Source organism: Pagrus pagrus (assembly GCF_965226575.1).
Source record: "Pagrus pagrus genome assembly, chromosome: 8".
In the NCBI taxonomy this organism is placed as follows: domain Eukaryota; kingdom Metazoa; phylum Chordata; class Actinopteri; order Spariformes; family Sparidae; genus Pagrus; species Pagrus pagrus.
In genome coordinates this window covers 10,166,548-10,187,799 of record NC_140192.1, presented here as the reverse complement: position 1 = coordinate 10,187,799, position 21,252 = coordinate 10,166,548, and the positions used below count along the sequence as shown (strand labels likewise).

General features: G+C 39.9%; 2 protein-coding genes across 7 annotated transcripts; both read right to left on the bottom strand.

The window, feature by feature from the left end:
• Window positions 1-345: 345 nt before the first annotated feature.
• LOC311261408 (UDP-glucuronosyltransferase 3A1-like) lies at window positions 346-4,729 on the bottom strand. Of its 5 annotated transcripts, XM_084359997.1 has the most exons (11): window positions 3,778-3,860; window positions 3,649-3,700; window positions 3,433-3,534; window positions 3,216-3,336; window positions 2,893-3,056; window positions 2,517-2,681; window positions 2,154-2,362; window positions 1,796-1,941; window positions 1,517-1,602; window positions 878-1,097; window positions 346-785 (listed from the first exon to the last, which is right to left on the bottom strand). In XM_084359997.1, exons 3-11 carry the CDS (start codon window positions 3,464-3,466, stop codon window positions 518-520), a joined length of 1,413 nt encoding a protein of 470 aa, XP_084216123.1. In that variant the 5' UTR covers window positions 3,467-3,534; window positions 3,649-3,700; window positions 3,778-3,860; the 3' UTR covers window positions 346-517. The 5 variants fall into 5 exon arrangements, with proteins under 5 accessions (XP_084216123.1, XP_084216119.1, XP_084216120.1 ...); XM_084359993.1 differs by lacking the exon at window positions 3,649-3,700 and having other exon boundaries at window positions 3,778-4,729; XM_084359994.1 differs by lacking the exon at window positions 3,649-3,700 and having other exon boundaries at window positions 3,216-3,321; window positions 3,778-4,729.
• Window positions 4,730-5,041: 312 nt separating this feature from the next.
• On the bottom strand, window positions 5,042-20,952 carry spef2 (sperm flagellar 2). Of its 2 annotated transcripts, none has more exons than XM_084359991.1 (38): window positions 20,754-20,952; window positions 19,535-19,637; window positions 19,149-19,401; window positions 18,740-18,910; window positions 18,266-18,349; window positions 17,668-17,744; window positions 17,321-17,534; window positions 16,814-17,002; window positions 15,897-16,084; window positions 14,758-14,926; window positions 14,291-14,513; window positions 14,081-14,154; window positions 13,908-13,974; window positions 13,711-13,751; window positions 13,401-13,501; window positions 13,030-13,271; window positions 12,614-12,671; window positions 12,354-12,508; window positions 12,017-12,202; window positions 11,452-11,585; window positions 11,060-11,187; window positions 10,538-10,676; window positions 10,303-10,440; window positions 9,963-10,108; window positions 9,743-9,800; window positions 9,496-9,555; window positions 9,267-9,393; window positions 9,030-9,152; window positions 8,667-8,805; window positions 8,157-8,229; window positions 7,809-7,965; window positions 7,594-7,700; window positions 7,122-7,304; window positions 6,842-6,931; window positions 6,341-6,511; window positions 5,931-6,146; window positions 5,590-5,712; window positions 5,042-5,308 (listed from the first exon to the last, which is right to left on the bottom strand). In XM_084359991.1, exons 1-38 carry the CDS (start codon window positions 20,809-20,811, stop codon window positions 5,243-5,245), a joined length of 5,031 nt encoding a protein of 1,676 aa, XP_084216117.1. In that variant the 5' UTR covers window positions 20,812-20,952; the 3' UTR covers window positions 5,042-5,242. The 2 variants fall into 2 exon arrangements, with proteins under 2 accessions (XP_084216117.1, XP_084216118.1); XM_084359992.1 differs by having other exon boundaries at window positions 9,749-9,800.
• Window positions 20,953-21,252: the final 300 nt, after the last annotated feature.

Genomic DNA, 21,252 nt, shown 5'->3' with positions numbered 1-21,252 from the left:
TCACTAAGTGGCTAAGTTGTATTGTGGGTAATGTAGGCATAACATTTTGAAAAAAACAATCCTGTGGTCTGGCTTTGCACTCCTATAACACTTTTGAACTCTTGGAGTTTAAAAACAAATGACCAAATTGAATCAAATTCGTCCTTTTCAAAATCTGGTGCCTACGTTACCCACAATGCAACTTAGATATTGAGTGACACATTAAGGTGTGTTACAAGACCTGCAAACACACTTTTATGTATAAAATTGGTCTGGCGGGGCTGATCAGTTCATTGCAAATGTCTCCTACAATAGCATGTATGTTATCACCAATTGTTTCATGTATTTAGAGACGAATTGTCTGAATCAGTTACAGCAAACATGGTTTATTTATTAAGATCTGCAGTATTTTAGAGTAGCGGGAAGTCACTTTTTACAAGTTCTCATGCTGGAACAGTACATAATAAGTTTAAGATAAACATGTAACACAGAACTGAGGCCTAAACCTGAAGTGTCTCTGAGGAAATGTTAACTGCTGCTATTGTGTTTTTTTGTGTTTATCCCTGCTGTTCTTGTTCCTACAGAAAGTCCGGCAGAGAACTACAGGTCCAAGAAGCCCCAGGAAGAGAAGGACCACCAGATCCAACAGGTATCTCTGGTGCCATGGTTGCGTCAGTGAAACCGGCCTTAAATGTGTTCCACCTCCACTGTGCAGGATGTGCTCCACCCACTGGACAAGCCGACGAGCTGGAGGGACTGGATGGGATTTGTGGATCTTGCTGAGGGACAAAGCTGAAGACTTGAACCTAGAAAAGGAGCAATTGTTGAAAAAAATAAAGAGAAACAAACACCTCTGTACTGGCATCACAAATGTTGCCCAGCTACACCATCCACATACCTGACGTCCTGTATAAGTGTTTGAATAGCAGAGCTTAGCAGTTCCCTGGTGATGTGTGTGGGTTTGATGGTGAGGCCAAGTCCCTTTGTTTCAGCCCTCACCACATTATCAAACTGGTCTCCAAACAGAGGGATTGCCAGCACAGGAACAGCATGGTACACTGCCTGCAGCAGGCTGTTTTGTCCACCGTGGGTAATGAAGAGACGCACTTTTTTGTGACCTGTGGAAAACAAAAAAATGACAAGAATTCATTACTGAGGCATTAATAGTGTTTGTTCGGTCTTTTTCATTCATATGAAACAATGCACAGATCGATGACCAGATTGTACGTCTATGATCAGTCACACTGTATTTGTATCTTTGTTTATAATTCTAATGAAATAAAACACATTAAAAAGCAGCACTTGATTATTATGGTATTTCTTTAAATATTAAGAGGTTAAAGGGAAAAAATGGAGAAACAGTGACCTAGCCTCCTTCTGCTGTTGTCTTGACTGACAGAAATCCCCCCCGAAATTCATTGTTTTAGTCTTCTTTCAGATAGTCATTGAACAAGCCCTTTGACAATGTACCATATATTGTAACTCGCCTTTATGTTTGTAACAAATGGTTATGATAAGTGAGGCAGACTGTTCCTACCCAGCAGGTCATTCAGAGGCAGCCAGTCCACAAGCCTGAGATTAGGAGGTCTGTCCAAGTGATGTGGCCACCGATTGAGGTCATACCTGCAAGCAAAACACATCAGGTTCATGAGCTTCTCGTAGCATCCTGACATCAACGGAAAATTCCAATTTATTTTGGGTGTTTTTTTCCCCATCTTTTCATGACTCTGAAAATAAAAAGACTTTTTTAGTTTATCTCCTGTTTTCTCATAAAAGTTGATACCTGTGATAAACAATGTTTAAAATTATATTTAACCTCCAGAGCACGCCGTGAGGGATCCTGGAGAAGCCAGCCACAAGCTCTATAAGCAGATGGTCCACAGAGACCGAAGAGACCATTGAACCCAGAGTCACGACAATGAAACCCGCCTCTCCAAAGCTGGAGATCCACAACTGAAGATCCTGAGGGATCAAAAGGGATGGGGAATGGGCGATTGAGAAAATATGTAGAGGGAAATTTGCAGAAGGCATCATATATATCGTTAATTGTCAAAATGCTACATCATAATCATAATATGAAACTTAAAGCAAGGTAGAGAGAGGGGAAGAAGTTAATTTGAAAACAACAAAAAAGTCTCACTAATGTGTTTATCATGTGTGTCAAGAAAAGAGACCTGCTCCAGAGGCTTTGCAGGTTTATTCAGCAGACCCCCCACCAGCACACTGTAGGGCATAAGAGGCTGTGGGAACTCCAGTGAAAAGTCAGTGTTGAACGCCCAGAGTTCGGCTCCTTGATGTAACTCCTCCAGCCCACCAGGAGGTGAGCCTGAGTCAAGGTGGCGCTCGGCTACTTCCCTAAATGTCGACCATACAAGTTCTTGGCCTTTGATATGAGACACAAGACAAAATCACCACTGTATGTCCAATGTTTGTTTAAGGCCATTCAGATTTAATTAATTAATAAAAAGTGTATGAAGGAAATTGAGTAGATAAATATCCTTGACAATATGTGATGTCCCTTGTTACACCACTCTTACCTACAGGAGCCAGGAGAGAATAGAAGAGGTTTTTTGCACGGCCCCAGAGGTTCATGTGGTCAGACAGCTGGGAGCTGAAGACTGGGATGTAAGACACCGGGCTGGGGAGAGCGATGGACAGAGGACCATTCAGAGTGCCGGGATAGAAAGCTATATAGGTGATACCTGAAGTGAATGAAGAGAAAAGTGCCTGGAACTTTTGAGCTGCTGTCGATTGAACATTTGAATGAATATATTTAAATACACCTGCAATCTACAAATAAGTGCCAGTGTATTTGTCAGAAATTATAACACTGTAGTAATGTAGTAATGTAATACGATTTAAAAGGATGATAGTAATTATGACTAATCAAAGTAATAAGAACAGCAGATGTACCAAGTTTGCGAGCCAGGAGGAAGGAACAGGGGTTAAAAGCATCGAGGATGGTGATGTCGTAGCGCTCCCTCTGGAGGAAAGTTATTACCTCCTTGTCCCCTAACAGCTTGTCACACTGATAGGACAGGTGCCCCATGAATTTTAGAAAGTTATTAAAGTCATCCCTGTGAGAAAGAGAGGGAGGAAGGAAAAGAGAGAGTAAGAAAAAGGCATGTAAATCTGATCAAATACAGTGCTGTTATGGACCAATAACTTTCGGAAGTCTAAAACAGAGTCAAAATGACAGAATAAAAAGACAAAATTCAAGAGTATCTCTTTGATACCTTCCCAGTAGAAACTCTGTTTGTTGCTCCAGGAACCAGCTGTTGTATTCTTCGATATATGTCTCTCCTAAGGACCAGCTGCTCGTCTGGTAACTGTCTGCACGACCTGCATAGGAAAAACCTGAAATGTGTGGTTGTCAATATGAAATTAGAGTGAGCGTGGATGAGAGAGAAGCTGTGCAAAATATGTTTCTGTGCTGTCATTGTTATAATTTACCTGTAATAACAGGGTTGCCCAGTTGCAGAAGCATGCGGACCTCATGGCCATGCTGGTATAAGTTATGAGAAATTTCATCTAATAACAGGTAGTGGCTTCCTCCTGGAGGAGAGGAAAAATAACTGTGCTATCACTGCCTCACTGTGTGCAACATATTATGTGCATTTGCAGACAGTACACATACTTTCCTTCACAAACTCTTTTAAAAACCTGTACCTGACTTGCTGCACTTTCTTGACCCACAAATCTGCGAAGTCTTCTCATATTTCTGAACAAACATTTACAATAAATATCTCCATTACAACTAATAAAAGGCACTTTAACAATCACTGCTCCACTACTCACCAATTAGACAGACAGTCAGGATCTTGGCAGACTGAAGTACTGGAAGAGCCAGAAGAGAAAACATCCAAAATACAATCCCCATGTTGTTATCAGAGTTCAACAAACTGACCAGCAGCCAAAGTCCTCCTAAAATAGTCTTCTGATTCAAAAATAAAACAAAATGAAAACCTTCCTGTGTGAACAACAATATCCATGTGAGAAAGTTTGCCCTTTTAACTCCGTAAAACAGCTACAGAGTTAGACCCAGTGAGCGACTGGGGCGGACGGGTGCTAAAACAGAGTTGTGATCCAGATAATCAGCAAATTTTCCAGGAGAAATCCGCAGGACCAAACGCAGGATTACCGACAAAAAAATCATGGTAAAATCACCTTTTGAGTACCTCCATTTGAGCCAGAAGATATAGATAGTCTGCAGTGTCAAATTGATAGGGGGGAAATCCCAAATCCTTATTAAGTGGATCTAGATTGTATCCAGTATGGTTTGTCTTGCAACAAATGGAAAAGGTCCAACATTAAGGCGCTAATTTATCCCGTATTACTCAAGAGGTTTTGGATGCAAGTCTGCAAGTATGATTCTGTCTATATGACACATGCTTTCTCTAAAAGTCAGACACTGAGAGGTCTAAGAGCCCTGGACCTGCAGTGATAATGAAATGGTGGGAAAGAGAGAAAGGGCGGTGGGTCAGGGGGTGGGGGGGCTCCCTAAGCCCTCGTATCAAATTAGACAAATGTCAACAGGAGTAACGTTCTCTCGAAGCTGCTGACAGAATGCAACCCCCCCATCAATAAGTACAGGACAGCCTTTATTGATGCTAATAGTATTTGTTGTGAGACCTGGACCTAATTGGGAATACTTATGTGTTAATAAATTCTTTGTCTTTAGTAACAAGACTGATCACTTATGTGTCCCTATTTTTAAAAAAAATGTAATTTTCTTCCAAACAGCATTCACACTAACTTGACTGGTTGACAGGCAGCAGTGACCGCCAAAGCTACAATAACTCCTGAGTGGACTGTGACAGGGCTGTGGGTACCCTGGCAGGCAGTTGCTGGCAAGTCAGGCTTGACATGTAGGTTATCCTGGACAATGCTTTCATTGTAGCCACAACCAATGCTTTTCTGTGTCAGGGAGGTCATTAGAAAAACAAGTCAGTTAGAAAAACTGCTGGTGTGTATCAGGGAGGAAAAAACGAGTAAGAAGGTTCAATTTCAGCTATTTTGACATTCAAACCTTCATCAGTTACAGACATAACTACACACTGAATCTAGTTATGGAAGCAAATCTGTTTATTCAATACTGAAGTACGCAATACATTTTAGAAAACATTTCAGATGTAAAAGTAATGAGAATACCTCAAAATGAACAAAGCAAAATTTTTGGGATTTCTGAAGTGTAAGGTATATTTTAGTTCGATAGGAGGTAATTGAGGTGAAGACAGCAGTATGTATGTATAGGTCTGATCCTTTAGGAAACTGTCAAGCTGTTAGACTCTCCTTCATCCTGATGGGATAGTAGCACTCTGTGGATATTCTGAGAGATAAGGAGACAGAGAGACACAGAGAGACACGCAGAGGGAGAGAAGATTGAGAGATAAATAAAGGTTAACAACAAGAAAGAAAGGAGAGAGGAGACAGAGATGACAGATGAAGGTGAAGCCCTATGTAGGTTTGTCAGATTCAAAAATAAGCATTGAGAATATTAATGTACACAATGGTGAACAGCAGAGAGTGATGCAAAATCCTGGATTCTAATCTAACAGACACTGTAGAAGGGAAATAATTAACAAGTGAAGAGTCCTCATAGTTACTTACTACAAGTTGGTATTGCGTTGAGGTCTCAATCAGGCGCTGGATCAAAGGATGCTCAGAGAGAATAGAGAAGGGGACACAGTCCTCAGGCTTGTAGCCCAGCTCTCTGAATATATGGACCAGATGCTGGAGGGACGGCAGAGATAAACAGTATTACCATTAAGTTTAATTTATATTAATGACTATGCTTTAAAAATGCATTTTTTTTAGTAGAGACCCTGTTACCTTTAAAATGCACTAAGGTATTCTGCAAACTCATGCAGTAGTCAGTATTTGTGTCTTTCCTTTAACCATTCATCTACATTTTTCCGTAAAATCCCAGTTTGAACTATATAGTGTAATACCTCAGTGTGTTCCTCCTGACGCAGGCAGCCTGGGGGAAGGATTTTGTAGTCTTTCATCTTAGTGTCTTTGTGGCAGATGGTTGTAAGGAGAGCAGGGATGGACACTTCCTGCTCCCCTAACGAACTGCTCGATGCACATAGAGTCTCCTCTTCCTTGTTCTCCCCCTCAAGTTCTGACGTACTGAGCTCTGAAGCCTCTTCTATACTGGGCATGGACTGTATACACAACACACAGTACAGTTTACTAACGACTAGATACTGTAACTCAAACATACGCTGTTATAAACTGTTAGTGGCCATTATTGAAAATAATATTTCTATTTCTTTGTGGACCATCTGAAGTCATTGTTGACAGCAAATAATAATATTCTTGAAAATAGAAAATTGTCTTTGTGCATTGATTAACTCACCTTGACAAGGTGGCCCGGTGAGGAGTGCTTGAGATGTTGTCCCAGCACTACACTCAGTGCTCTGATGAAGCCCTGTCTGGGGTTGGGGTCGGCAGCAAAGTACTGCAGCATGGACACGTAGTCCAGTCGAGGGGGAGAGAAAGAATGGTCCGCAAACAACTGGAAAAAGAACTAAGAAGGAAGAACGGAGGCAAATATTACTGTTGATTTTATTTTTTACATGCCATTGAGACTTTTTGAGATTAGGAACCACATCGATAGCATTGTGATGACTGGATCCTTTTGTGTTTTAGAACAATTCCTTTTAACAATAAGATCACATTGAAAATACTGTGGCTGAAAGGTATTTTTACTGTAAAAGTTTAAAATATTGGGTAAGACTGTATTGTGCCTTTATGTTCTTTCATTCCTCTTTTGGCTGTTGTGTTATTTGTGTACCCATTTCAAGAGTAATTTCACCTTGATTTAGGATTAAGTTGCCAGGCATTGCCGGTAGTTTACCTTGCGTAGATTAGCCAGACGGTCATAAGGTAGAGGCTCAGAGGGATCCTCAGGGACGGGGGGACTCTCATTGGAAAACCACAACTGTGTCTGGTCATACAGTAGGCAAGAGAGGCAACTTAAACATTTCTTTTGACTTTCAGGGAGCTACAGTTTTCACTTGATACTAAATAAAGAGTACAATATATACTAAATAAATGTAAATTTCATGTAAATGAAATAGAATGTGTGACCAAAGAATTTGCAGTGTACATCTGAGTTTGTGCGTGTAGACACTAACCTGTAGATACTGTTCCTCATTTATATACCCTGTATTGCCAATATCTGCTGCCTTGAAACATTGTAGCACAACCAGAAGCTGTGTTAGGGAGGGAAATGGCCAAGGGAGGGCAGCACTGAGAAGAAACCGCCGGCAGTCAATCAGCTCAGTGTTCTCCGTCAGTAGAGATTCAATCTCCATCAACTTGGCACAGGAGAGAAAAGGGCAAGCTATGTAATGTGTGTTTTATGCAAGTAACTGGACAGTATGTAGCAGGAATGTTTTATGTCTTGCTTCGCTTTTTCTGCGCTGGAGTAGTCAGCAGAGTGCTTCTGGTTTATGCAGTTATTCGGTTTTGAAACGTTTTGTCAGTTGATTCAAAAAATGTATAAACTGTCTACCCTATTGCCTTAATTTATTATTTAGAGCTATGAAGCAAAGCAAAAACTAATTATAACCCTAATTTGAGTTTCTATAATATTTTAAAGAATACCTGTCTTTCATTTATGTCCATCCAGGGCTCAGGCAAGGTGTCTTTGCTCAGCGTAACAGAGGTGATATCCCTGAGCAAGCTGGAGAACTCAAAACTGGACATGAGGCCTGAAAGTAAAAAAAGGAAGGAAAATGATCAATGGATGGATGGATATCTTAGATTATTGCAGGACCAATAGACCAAATCGCATCACAACTTGTCTCCCCCATGTGCACCTGATGGAGCAAAACTGCATAGCTGTTGACGGAGTGACTCTAGCTGAGTGATGGTCAGGGTAGACCCTGTGGCTCTCTCCAGAGTAGGTGGACGTGGAGGGGGAGGCAGGTTAGCAAACATTAGACAGTCCCCATTCAGGTAGAAGTCAGTAACTTCCTGGAGAAAAGCATATAAAGAGAATCTTAAAAAATGGGAAGAGAGATTAAGATTTCATCCTACAGTTACCCTGTAGTTTAAGAAAGAATGAGAGAGCTACTCTGTAACTAGTGAGCACCACACTAGACCTACCTGGGGGAAGACATTAATCAATATCAATATCTTAATACAATTATAAAATTATTACATACCAACACCAGCTGATTCTGCAACTTAGCACCCGCCTCTATGTGATGGCGAACCACTAATGATAGCTGCTCAATACTACGGAAGGAGACGAACACAGATTAAACACAAACCATGTCTTCTCTGTTTGACTGATTACAGAAACTCTCACCAAATGTGTTGATTTAATGTTTCAAATGGCTCATTCTCAGTAAAGACCATAACCAACAATTTTTCATGACTGTTAGGTATTTTTATATATCAAATAACAGTTTCTGACTTCAGGGGCACGTAGGGGCTTTCATTATTTTGGATATCTCGAATGCTCTGTGACATATAAATAAATAAATAAATAAATATAAAAACAGCAACACACTAGTCAAACAATTAAAATCTGGGGATTACATAGATTCACACACATAGAAAACACACAAAAAAACCCACTAATAAAACATTCACATTTATTTCCCCTATATCAACATGTGATGCTCACCATTTCATACCATACATAAACCCAACTTAATATTGTTCCCTACCTCTTCATTTCTGCAAGATAATGTGCTTCTAAGCACTTCTGCATGCAGCTTAAGCTCTGTTCGGCCCTGCTTTGCAGGGAGTGCACCATGACCAGACCATGACCTTTCACTAGTGCAATGCGCACCTTTGCTGCATTCTCTGGAAAACACACACGCATGCAGGAAGACAGAAAGATGAACATAACTATATAAGCGAATTGACCATAAACACGTACATGTACACGTGGATACAGACTCATCTGCATTAATCCTTCATGCTACATAGTTCTTGTAAAACAGGACAACTTCGGAAATAGTTCATATTAAGATGACGATTGAAGATAGTGTGAACTAGAGAATATTTTAACATTTATGTGTGCATACCTTCATGAGCCAATGCAGCTAGATATTCTTTATGTATTCGGTTTTTGACTTCTTGATCATGACTCTTTTCAGAGTCATCATCAGCTGGTGCAGGGCTGGGTGCAGGAGATGGGGATGGTGGGCCTAGAGGGACAACATATGGAGAGGGATAATGACGTAGAGGACCTACTGAAAAATACATCACATCTTTAGAGGACACCGCTCCATAGTATTCCTAATGCTCTAATAAAGACATGCCTTTCTTTTTCTTTGATGACTGCTTTCTTTTTCCCTTCTGGTTTGCACTTGCAGAGGCCTTCTCCTGCTCCTCCCCCTGCACTTTCTTCTGTTCTTTTGTCTCCCCCTGCTGGGCTTCTGCTGACACCTAAAAACACGTGTAACCCATACGTGTCAGGAGTGAAAATAAATGTATATGCTGTAAACCTCCATGAGATGCTCATGCAAACTCTCACACACATGGCATTACCAGTTTGTTGATGGCTGTGACTGCCTCATCATAGTCTGAGATCAGTTTCTCAAGGGGTGGCTAGAGTTAATGAATGAAAAAGGGTCAACATCTCTTACTATAATAATGTAATTAAGCAGATCAACTTTAACTATAAACTATAGGCAATAGTACAATCTGAAACAACTTCAATAAACAAAGATAGCAGGACATGTAATATCTCTTGAAGTCTATGATGACTAAAATATGAGTAGATTATAAATCCTGCCTTGACCTTGACAGGTTCAGTCTGAGAGCAGCCTTCCGTCCCAGAAGAGTCAGGACATCTGGGGAGGAGGGAAATAAATTCATTACTAATGGAACAAAATACATCTTTAACTGTTTAACTATCTTTAACACAAACTACCCATAAATTATTCACAATATTGTAATCTTATTTTATTATCTATTTAACATGGTCATGTTGCTGTTAATTGTGTGCTTCTTGCCTCTCGCCTTGGTCCTTAATTTCTGGGGTGTCCAGTAGGTGGATAGGAACTAAGCTGGAGGGTAGCTCGGGCAGCACCTGACTGTACATGCTCAAATAGTAGACTTTGAGAATACAGAGTGTGGTATGGAAACGGTCCAACTCCGCCTATGCAACACAAACAATCAAAGACACTGAAGAGATACATGAAAAAAAAAAACCCTGTGTGCCTATACACAATAAACACAATGAGGTCCGAAAGACACAGAAAAAAAAAAAGTTCATAACATAAGCGTATAAACTTCAGAACTGAAATGGCGTAACTAGCCAAATCATTATACATACATTTTTTATTTTTTTACCTGCATGAGTATAGAGTGGTAGTTGACGAGGACAACAGTGTGGTCCTCCAACCAGCCTCCACCCATGAGAGCATCCTTCTCTTGCTCGTCCTCACCCTTACGCTTGTCACTCAACTCCCACAAATGTTCACACAGTTCCTGTAGACATAATAGAACATCTCAATATATTCTATCCTTTTATTTCATTATCAGTATAAGAATATTTGCATTGTATTATATTACACGTTCTTCTTACATCCACTCTCAGGTGTAGCTCTGCTTTGGTTTCCTCGTCTTCTCTCATGTCATCAGGCATGCTGTTGAAGTCCTTCTGCCACTGAGTCACTAACTCCTGCTTTAAGTCTGGACGCCCCAGGTAATGCTTGTAGTCCTCTCTATAGATACAGGGAACCAGGGAACACTTGTTATAATACTTCCAAATCAAACCAGACAAAATCTGTCTTTCATTTGTAAAATAAGAATGACCATGACAACCACACTCAGCTGCTCAATTTTCAAACTGTATCTGCACCTACAAACTTTCATGACAAAACCTAGTGTTTGATTGATTGATTGTTAATAGTGGTTGATTAGCTAATGGCTTTTGGTGTGTCAAGCTGTATGGCTGCCTACATTGTTGCTAGCTTTTCATGTAATCAGATGTACAGATGTAAGAATCAGTTTACAGAGTACAAACAAATGCGTAGTTATGTGCTGAGTACTAAGTGTACTATATTAAAAAAACATGTTCACACCACGTCCAGGCCTGGCGGAGTACCTGCTGTTGTATAGGCGATGGGTAATAACAGTTTGTTGTGAGCGCAGCTTCTGCATCACTGCCTTTATGTTATTCACATAAGATTCACACATTGCGTCCCAATGGGAGCACAGGTTCTCTGGGATCTCCTAGAGGTAGAGACGGGGAGGGGCAGAGACGAACAAATCAGGGGCCTTGGAAGGACAATAAAACAAGACAAGACATAGTGTAATGCAAACAATTTCACAAAGATGCCACATGACATGTATTTTCACGTGACTGAAACAGTGATGGATAACCCCCAGCATCTGAATGTCATTTTGGATGTCCAGTTTTTGCATGGAGGTAAGAGATTAGGACTGCATTTTCAACTCTGGTGAGCAAATAAAACATAAACAGAAGTTGTGACCTACAGAGGGAAGTGGTTCATCCACATAGACCCAGGTGGATAAACCTGGGCAGGTAGAGGCAGACTCAGGTGGGTCCTTGGGGACTCCCTGAGAGTCCTCACTGGTCAGTGAGGAAGTTGACTCTTTCCGAGAGTGCCCTATTGATTAGCCAGAAGAAAGTACATCAATCATCACTGTGACAATTACTGCTAATCACTGATTACTAATAATTAACTGATAATGACTGTAATTGTGATTGATTATAGCAGTGAGAAAACAATTCAGTGCCAAAATGTGCCAAAGTCAACATTTGTCAGTAAAATGCTATTAACCAGCCAGGAACCAAAAATGTGTGACCCTGTTCTTTGGCCTCAACTTTGACTATTCAGACAGACCTGGCGGCCTCACAGGTTATGTTTGTACCCAATTACTTATTATATCACTTTGGTACATTTAAAGTCATATATTATTATTAGAATAGAATATATTATTTATAAATCCATCCTTTTTGAAGCAGATATTTTGTGTGCAAAAGTGACTTCAAAATAACAATTCAAAAGTGTAATCCACAGACTACTGATCAAATCACCTCTGGGGGAGTTAGCGTTGGATTTGGAAAGTGACTTCACGCTTTGGGCTTTTTCCTCATTGAGGCTGGAATGTGAATCTGTGGGGGCAGCGGCTTCGTCTGTGAGGTCTGAAGGTTGGTCTACAGCTGGAGACGTGGCTGAAGAGGAGTCTGGAGCTTTCCCACTCTCCAACACCACATCTTGATCTGCATAAATTATTTTTAAAAACAGAAGTTCATCATCATCAGTGTCTGAATATAAACACCTTATTTTTAATCTTATTTGTTAATTAATCTAATGGAAAAATTAGTAAACTGATTCTGAGCTTAACCATTACAACACATGACAACCACTTACCCTCCTGTGTTCGCATCATTACTTGCTGCAAGACAGACTCCACCCTCTTGTAAAGCTCCTCCTCGTCTACATCTGCATCAACACGGACCAAAATGTTTTGCTTTCCACCAAACCATTTCTCTAATTTGGGCCAGGTGTCCTGAAAAGCTGTGATCCTTGAGGGGGGGAAAGAATGTTAGTCATCAGACCCACATGCATTCAGTAGCTGTAATGTAATCATTTAAGTTTGGCTTCCTATTTGATTTTGGTTTTTTTTTTACCTGTGTGGAACCTGTGCCAGATAAGAGGTCGGATCAGAGGTTCGAGCAGCAGAAGTATCTGTACCGGCACCAGGTTTGGGAACCACACAAACACACAAACATATCATTTACATTTCTGTAGTTACTTGTACATGTATACACACACACCATCTAACACAGTGGCACCCAACTTTTGTTTCTTAAAGGACCCCTTTTCAATCATTAAGTAAATTCTCGACCCCTGACTAAGTGCAGAACAACTGATAAACTGTACACTTAATCTCAATAGTGAGCAAAATTACTGCAGGACGAATGTTTAAAACAAGCAATTTGGATGAATTTCTAGCAGACTTTCCTTTGCATATGTACCAAAGATGAGTAATAATGTTTGGGTGCACACAGCTATATAGCATAAAACTCCCACCAATGTAACATACTCGTCTGACTGAATGCACGTCTGACCACACACTCATCAGGGATATCCAGCAGCAGAGCCAGGTCCAGCACTGTGGGTGGTGAAGGTTTGGGTGGGTTAGAATCAGCAGCAAGGTTCGTCCTGCTGCTTACAACAGCATTCCCTGCATCTACAGACCCACCCAGGGCTTTCTCTAGCAGGTATGCCTGGGTGATGTCCACTGGAAAGCCATCCAGGATCCAACCTGACTGAGCTGGGACCTGCCTTGTAAGGACAACACAAATATTTGTTTATTTTGTCCACATTGTGTATAAAAGTAAGATTGTATAATTGAGATTTCTTTATTTTTATATGTATTGTTGCATTTTACAGCAATACATGTTATGTACTTACTTGATAGCTTCTACTATAATGTCCACTATCAGCTCATAAGGGATGGCATTGCCTTTCTCCAGCTCTTTTTTTGCAGCTGCTCCATGCATGGCCCAGACAGACTGTTAGGTAGGGGACACATGTAAGCAGAAAAAACGTAGTATTTCATTCCAAAAATGTACACGTCAGTCAGCCATTATTTTAATCAACTAGGACAGCAAATTTTAATCTGGTTAAGAATATAAATTGAATAAAGGCTACATTATGTATACATAAACACAAAATAGAGTCAGAAAATCCCGGATGCAACATACAAACAAACAACACTTACTCTGACGTTACTGTCGCTACTTTCCTCTTGAGTGTCAAGCTCTAAAAAAATGAAATTAAAAGTGACACGAATCACATCAAACAAGCAGCTGTGTGAAACACTAATATGAAGTGCAGTGTTGTTACAGGTAAGTAAACTCAATCTAATGTAGAGTTTTAATAGGATAAAACAGAATAAGGCTGTGTTCAGTAACCAACCAGGTTTCAGTGATGTGGAAGATGTGATCAGTTGCTCATTATCTTTCTCCCTCTGCTGCTCTGTGGCCTGTAAATGGTGTCCAGAAAAGAGTTGTTTTAAAAGATGAAATGTTTACAGGATAATACTTTTTCAGCACCAGCAGGACAGATCGGGGAGACTGTATGTGACTAACCTCCTCTCCATTTACGTAAGCATTCAGGGCCTCCTCAATCAGTGTGTCAGCTGATAACACATAGATGCCACTGGCTAAAGCAGAAAACACACCTCATTCAGCAACAAATAAGCCATAAAATTTTTCGTCAGACATAATTAAGTGGTGTCACATGGCTTGTGCGTGTGGTTGTCTGTGTTTGTGTTTGTGTTTGGACCGTGAGCCGTGTACCTTCAGCAATCTTGGCCAGGCAGGAGGTCTTGCCCGAGCAAAACTTGCCCATGGCACAGGCCTTCAGAGTAAAAGGAGGAAATGAAGGTGAGCAGAGCTCCGTGAGGGGTGGATGAACAATGTTCTGCACTCGCTGGATAACATGTCCAAGAATGTCGTTGTTGGTTGGGGGTAATTGCGTCTCCCCTGCTTCCTCTGGCCATGTCCACTCGCCTACCATGTTCTGACAAACATAACAAATGGCTCAGACAAAATGGATCTTCAGCACTCAGTCCAGGGACAATTCAAACTTTTCAGTGTCAAAAAAGGTAGCTTGGTTGACTTTCCCTACTTCATTCATGTTAGAAAAATATGATTGTGTTTTAAAAATGTGGGTTCAGTCGTGACAAGCTACATGCAAGTAGTCTGTCTGTCACACAAGAACAAAAAATATTTAAGAACACATAGCACTCGTGTCTCACACTCACAGTGTATTCATCATAGTCCTGGTTATTGAGTATCTCCTGCTTCTCAAGCTCTACAGGGTCAAGTGGTGTGGAGAAAAACCCTGGCTGTTGACCCTTTATTGGCTCATAGAGAGGCAGACCCCTGAACAGCAAATCCTTCCACTCTCTCATCAGCTTCTCTGGAATCAAACTGGACATGACAGCAGAAAAAATGAACTACTAACCTTTTTTAGCTTGAGCCTGAAAATGATTAAACTGCCCTGCATTTCAACAGATGGTCAATCTAACCATGAGTAGAAGAGCTGGTGTGGTGGATATGTACAGTCTAGGGTAGCAGAACACACTTAAACAACATGCAGGGTTGTGCAGGAGGTGAATAATGAGGTATTGGGTCATGAGACGCAGACAGAACGTTGACATCTGATTTTATTTATACTTGTACAAAAATGTTTCCAATATAAGTTATTTGTTCACAGGTTTTTGACTTGCATCTGAATAAGCACTGAACATTACATGACAGATTTCAGTCCTAATTCAGATGTCAGGTTGTTAATGTTTTCCTAAAATACATTTTCCTGTAGCAAAGAAGAAAACATTGATAAAGATAGACACAAACCAATACTTATTTTTCTATTAAATATCCCACATTGTGCTCATTTGGATGTTCATACTTTTATTTAGGGTGTCAGCTAGAAAATGTTGCTGTTCAAAAAACACATGAATTTTTTTCATACTGTCCATTGCTGCAGCACCTCTATTCACCCTCTATTTGAACACTGCATGTCTCTTTGAAAAGACAAAAAAAAGTGACTACTTTTATTTTGAAAACTAAACAACTTTTATGTTACGTTTTGTGTTTGAATGTGAACAAGCATAGTTTACAAACATCGTTTAGGACTCACTCTCCCAATCTCATCGTTCAGATCATGAAGAGACCAAAGTCTTCACAAATACGGTACATTCAACTCTCAAAATTAGATTTTCTTAACTAAATTTTACAATCATTCCTGATAGTAATACTTGTTAACTACCAAAAGATGCAATTTTCATAACACATTTTGACATTTCGATATAATAATTAATTGACTGACTAAGAGCTGTTAACCCAAATACCATAAACGTATTTCTAATGCAACATTGAAAGCAATTGTGCTACGTACTTCTCAAAGAGCAGTCGATATTCTCCAACCTTGGTGGCCAAGTCCACTATCTGCTCCACAATGTCCTTGCAGACTGCAGAGTGCTTCTTGTGTCTGCCCTGAGCTCGCTCAGCAGCAATCCTGTTACAGAATCCAAGCTCCATTCTGATCTCTTCAGCAGCTGCCAACTTAGCCTGCTGAGCCAGAGCCTGTAGCAGGCCCCGGTCAGAAAGATGGGATCAGTGGAGAAGGTTTGACATAAATGGTCCTGCTAATCACCACTGTTAGTAATAGATGAAGATGAGAGGTGTTACATCGGTCATTTATTGTGCAAAATGCATAACTACTGTAAGGGTGTGCTGGAAAATATCCTTACACAAAATGACGGACATTAGGTTTTGTAATCAGTACTGATATTGAAGGTTGCATAAAAAAGCAATAAAGATTTTAATCAGCTTCCTAGTGTGCCAATGGACACACCATAAATAATAATAAGTTATCAGACCCCTTATACGTATGGACATTTACTTGATTGATGTGATTTTCTCCCTAAATTTCCGAATAAAGAACTGAAAACAGAAAGATAACCGCAAAATTGCGCGACAATCTGCTCTAGACAATGACGATGAACATACTGTGTATTTAACACTGAAACCATGTTTGACTATGGTCTTCATCCTTTGCAAAGTGTTTATCCAAGTATCTGTGCATTCTTAACCAAATCTGTCATCTACAGTATGACAGATAAATATATAGTTGTTCTGTAATAGTTCATGTAGTCTTACTTTGCCTCCTACCCCCCCGTCTTTCTCTTCATAACTCCTAACACTCTGTTGATGATACTGCACGAACTAACAAAATCAAGCCTTTGCTTATTATGCCTAATACGAAATGACAATAGAGAGGATTTCTTTTCCTCCTTATTCATCCTATCTCACCGCCTCTCTCTCCAGAGCTTCCTGAAAGTCCTTCTCTCTCCGCTCCTGGTACTGCTGCTCTCTGAACAGGCGGTTCTCCCGGATCACCTCCTTCGACTTGCGTATCTGGAGGAGCTGAGCCACCAAACGCTGCTCCTGCTTAGTCTGACGTGTTGCACGCTTCACCAGTAGCTCATCTCGCTTTGCCTCCTGCAGGGTGAGGCAGGTCAGTTGATTGATTTTGGTTTAAAATAAGTAAAGTCAAATAACACAGAGCATGTGAGGTAAAAGAAAAAAAAAAGTTAGATTTAGTTAAACATGTTTTCCAAGTGGTCTACTGAAACAAATGGATAGATGACTAAATATTAATGACTAGAGAAATATCCTTGATGTAGAGAAACAGACTGTACTGAATGAATTCTCAACTCTCCTGAGTAGGTATTTAACTCTGTTAGAATTAGATACGTGAACTTTTCTCAATGAGAGGAGAGGAGAGGAGAGGAGAGGAGAGGAGAGGAGAGGTTTCACCTCTTGAGCTTCATGGGCCTTGCGCTGCTCCACCAGGAATCTGTCAACTCTTTTCCCTCTCTGCTCACGAGCTACAGCATTCTCCTCCAGCCTATGTCGGATATCCTGTATATACTTGCTATTGGATTGTAAGATCAGCTTACTTCCATTTCCAGTCATTTCACAGCCCTGACTGCTGCCAGAAAGAGGAAAATCTCCAGGGAAAGGTTGACCACTGGAATCCAAAAGATTTTAATCAAACATAATGTCAGGTTGCTATAAAACTACATAAATAAATAATAATATAATTCTACATAAATAAAATATTAATGTGAGTGTTTACAGTAAATGTTTTTTTTCTCTCTCACCTTGATGAGGAAGCAAAGCCATAAGTAACTAATTTCTTCCTCTTTGCCTCAAACTGGGCTATTTCAGTCTGGACCATCTGCAAGGACAAAGTGGACAGGCATTGTAATAATAACAGCAAGACAAATAAACTCATTTCACTCCTTTGTTTTCTTCTTTGTCGACACATGTGTGACTAATGTACTGGGAAAAAATGTTTTTGAACTTGTATCAGAATAATTTCCTTGGCCATCACTTGGAATTCCAAGTAAATCTACAAAATCCCATGAAAAACCTTGTGAATCAGAAATCAAATCCCCTCTATAAACAATGTTTTGAGCAATAACAAACTTTTGGTTTTCAGTAAAAATGGTAACATCTGGTAACCTTAAGAAGAAATACAAAGTTCTTTCTACTTTCTACTGTGTTAATGATTGTGTTCAATAGATTCTAACGACCGCTGTCAGCTTTTAAAGGGACTTCTACCTGCCTAGATTTAAGGCCCATTGTCAGCGAGCATTAGCCTACACAACACTCTATATCTCACCCTGTGTCGTCAAGGCAAAAATGAAATAAGAATGAGTAAATTGGTAAATGATCAATATTTAAGCTGGATCACACCTGAGCTTCTTGCGCTAAGCGTTGCTTCTGACGTTGACTCCTCTCTCGGTTAAGCTGTGAAGGGTACGGAGGTGGCTTGGGAACCTGGACAAGAGTGGCCTGGTTACAAGTCATGATGTCAATGGGCTTCCAGTGACACACCTGCAGCTGCAACATACACACTTCCCAACTGTTAGTAGCATGAGCTTTACTTTACTCCATCACCAAGCATCTGGGGTTCAAGTGTAGGTTTATCACTCAGTACTAGTATAGTATTAAAGTAATGTCCAGCACCAAAATACATCAAAAAATGGTAACTGTGTGACAACTGAGAGTGACAAAAGAATATGTAAAAAGTCAAGTTGGTAAAAATCAAATCTGCTTTAAAGTCTGGTCATACATTTCGATCTTATGTTAGACAAATACAGGGGGAAACTTTTACACTATAACACTATAACTATAACTCTATATTTTACTTTCCATGGTCCCTGGTACCTTCTCAATGTTCTTCACGGTCTGGACATCCTGGAATTTGAGTTGTCTCTTTTGTTGGATGGGAGGGATTACCTCATACTTGTCATACCATTGCTGGCTTTTCTCCTCATACTGCTGAGATATTTTCTGCAGCATCAGATCTGCGTCACGTTTCACCACCTGATGTAGTTGCTATATAAAAAGAGATATAGTAAGATCCTGGTTTTTGTGGTTATTCACCTTAGATAGACAACTAATGTGAACTTCAAATGTAAAAAATAGACTAACAGACAGTCAGAGTTGCCATATTTCACCATACAGTATTGGTATAGAGTAAGAAGACTTATCGCAACATGTATCTACAGAACAAAACATGCACGAAGAAACTGCCCCTTACAACATGCACATACATCTATACAACCCGCCTTACATCAGAGAAGATCTCACGCTCCTTTTTCTGCAGGCGAGCTTTGGCTGCAGGCTGCATGATTTCCATCACTGTTCCGCTGATTTGTGCCTTCTTCTTACTTTCAAGTGAGACGTAGAGTTGGTAAATGAGGCGTGTGGCAACACCCTGCCTCTCCTCCATCAGTTCCTTGGCTGTGTTTATGTTGAAGGAGATCCCAAGTAACTGGAGAGTAGGCTCAAGGCGGGTAAAATTATTCAGTTTGGCGACCGAAGTGCTATGAGAAAAGGTGTGATTAACTTTAGTAATTATGAACACATTAAATAAGCCCGAGAATTAAGCAACAGTCAGATATTTTACAGAAAAAAGCGAAAGAACATGGATAGATAGCTAGAGAGAGGTCAACTTACTCTCTCTTCATAAACACACTGAAATCCTTCTGCAACTGATATTTATGCAGAACTTCCCCGATTAGGTAACCATTGGAGAAAGTCTTGGCAAAGGTCTGTGGCTCTGTGAAGATTGTTTACACAAATTACATTTTCATTTGTTCATTACTATGTTAGATACACATTAAAGTTGGTTATAAGTAAGTAAGCAAGTCCGTAGGCATGTATGTAAGTAAGTGGGTTACACTAAACTATAACATATCTGTATATAGGTTGTTTTTTATTTTTTTCAAAATACTCTTTTAAAGCATGTAAAAATGCCAAAATGGATATTTTGGCATTTTTACGATATAAATTTTTTTTCTGAGTCGTTTCCAAGCCACAGTATTCGCCAGATATTTTTGACAAATAAGCTAAAGTTGCACTATGTTGTTTTGGAGAATAAATTCAAATTCAGAGAAGTAATATTTACAATAATAATGAGGTAATAATATGAACTATTTATAGCTATTGATTTTTTCCATAACTAAATAAACAAACTGATTTTGTGCTAAACGTCCTCTAAGAAGAGTTTGAGAAGCCATAAATCAGGAGTGAAAAGAACAGATGAAGTAAACACCAAGTTACTTGAATAATAAACTAAATTACACAAAATAATAATTTAATTTTCATTTCAGAGCTCCCTTCTGACACTATTCAACAACTGGCCCATCAAAATCAGCCATAATGATGTGAGTAATTGGCTAAAATGTAATATCAGTCTGTATTGAATGACTTGTGTTTGAATTGAATACAATTTATCATATCAGTATTTTGGATTTTATTTGATACATTTCCTAAACAAGTATATCTCATTTGTAACAAGCTACTTTTTGATGTATTTGTGAAAATGTCTGATTAGTGATTAATCATTAGCATCCCTACACCCTACCACTCAATTTCACTTTCCTGTGCTGTCAGGGTAATCGTTTGTCTATCAACTTTGACATGTACCTTCTGAAAATAGCTTTTACATTGTCAGCTTTGTACATTCAAAGACATCCGAATTGAGTTTTACTGAAATGTGTCCTATGCTGTACTGATACTAGATCCCCTTGAGAAAAATTGTGATTTATTAATAAAAACTGTCATGAAAAAAGTCACAATAACACAACTAACTAGCTAAACCATCGAGTTACCGTTCGTTAGCATGAAAAAGCTAGCAGGCAGCTCGATAGGCTGTAACTTCAGTCACACTTACCAACAACTTGTGACAGCCGGAGGTCCTCGTTCAGCCACCTGCATAATATATCCGTCATCTTCTTTCTTTTAACTCTCACTTCTCAGATAATATACTATCTAATAACTGACATGTTACCAACATTAACTAGACAATAACACGACTCGTTAGCTCGCTAGTGACGGCTAAAAGCGGTCAGGAGCGGATGGAAACTGGTGCACCGTTGCCATGGTGACATGTCAACTGTTTTTCCCGTCGTGCTTCAGGAGGGGGCTCATGGGAGGGGCGCGGCCAGCTGACCCTGGATCAGTTTTCAAATCTACACTGGCACTAAAACACATGGATGAAATGACAACACACTGATCCAGGACCTGTACAGTTTCACACTTAACAAGGTCAGCAGGGACGGTAGTATTTTTAGCAACACTCAACTGCAGCCATCCCTCACTAATTTGGAAAACCAAAGAAAAGAATAACTTATATTTACTGGCCTCAATATGAACTCCTAAGTGATTCTGAA

Excerpts from the sequence above, each read along its gene's own strand:
- LOC311261408 (XM_084359993.1), bottom strand. The coding sequence starts at position 3,859 with ATGGGGATTGTATTTTGGATGTTTTCTCTTCTGGCTCTTCCAGTACTT. Across the intron at positions 3,057-3,215 it reads ACAGAGTTTCTACTGGGAAG|GGATGACTTTAATAACTTTC; the intron begins GTATCAAAGAGA and ends TCTTTCTCACAG. Across the intron at positions 1,942-2,153 it reads CTGCAAAGCCTCTGGAGCAG|GATCTTCAGTTGTGGATCTC; the intron begins GTCTCTTTTCTT and ends TTGATCCCTCAG.
- spef2 (XM_084359991.1), bottom strand. The coding sequence starts at position 20,811 with ATGACGGATATATTATGCAGGTGGCTGAACGAGGACCTCCGGCTGTCA. Across the intron at positions 14,927-15,896 it reads TATCGACTGCTCTTTGAGAA|TTTGATTCCAGAGAAGCTGA; the intron begins GTACGTAGCACA and ends TGTCATGTCCAG. Across the intron at positions 13,272-13,400 it reads ATTATAGTAGAAGCTATCAA|GCAGGTCCCAGCTCAGTCAG; the intron begins GTAAGTACATAA and ends TGTCCTTACAAG.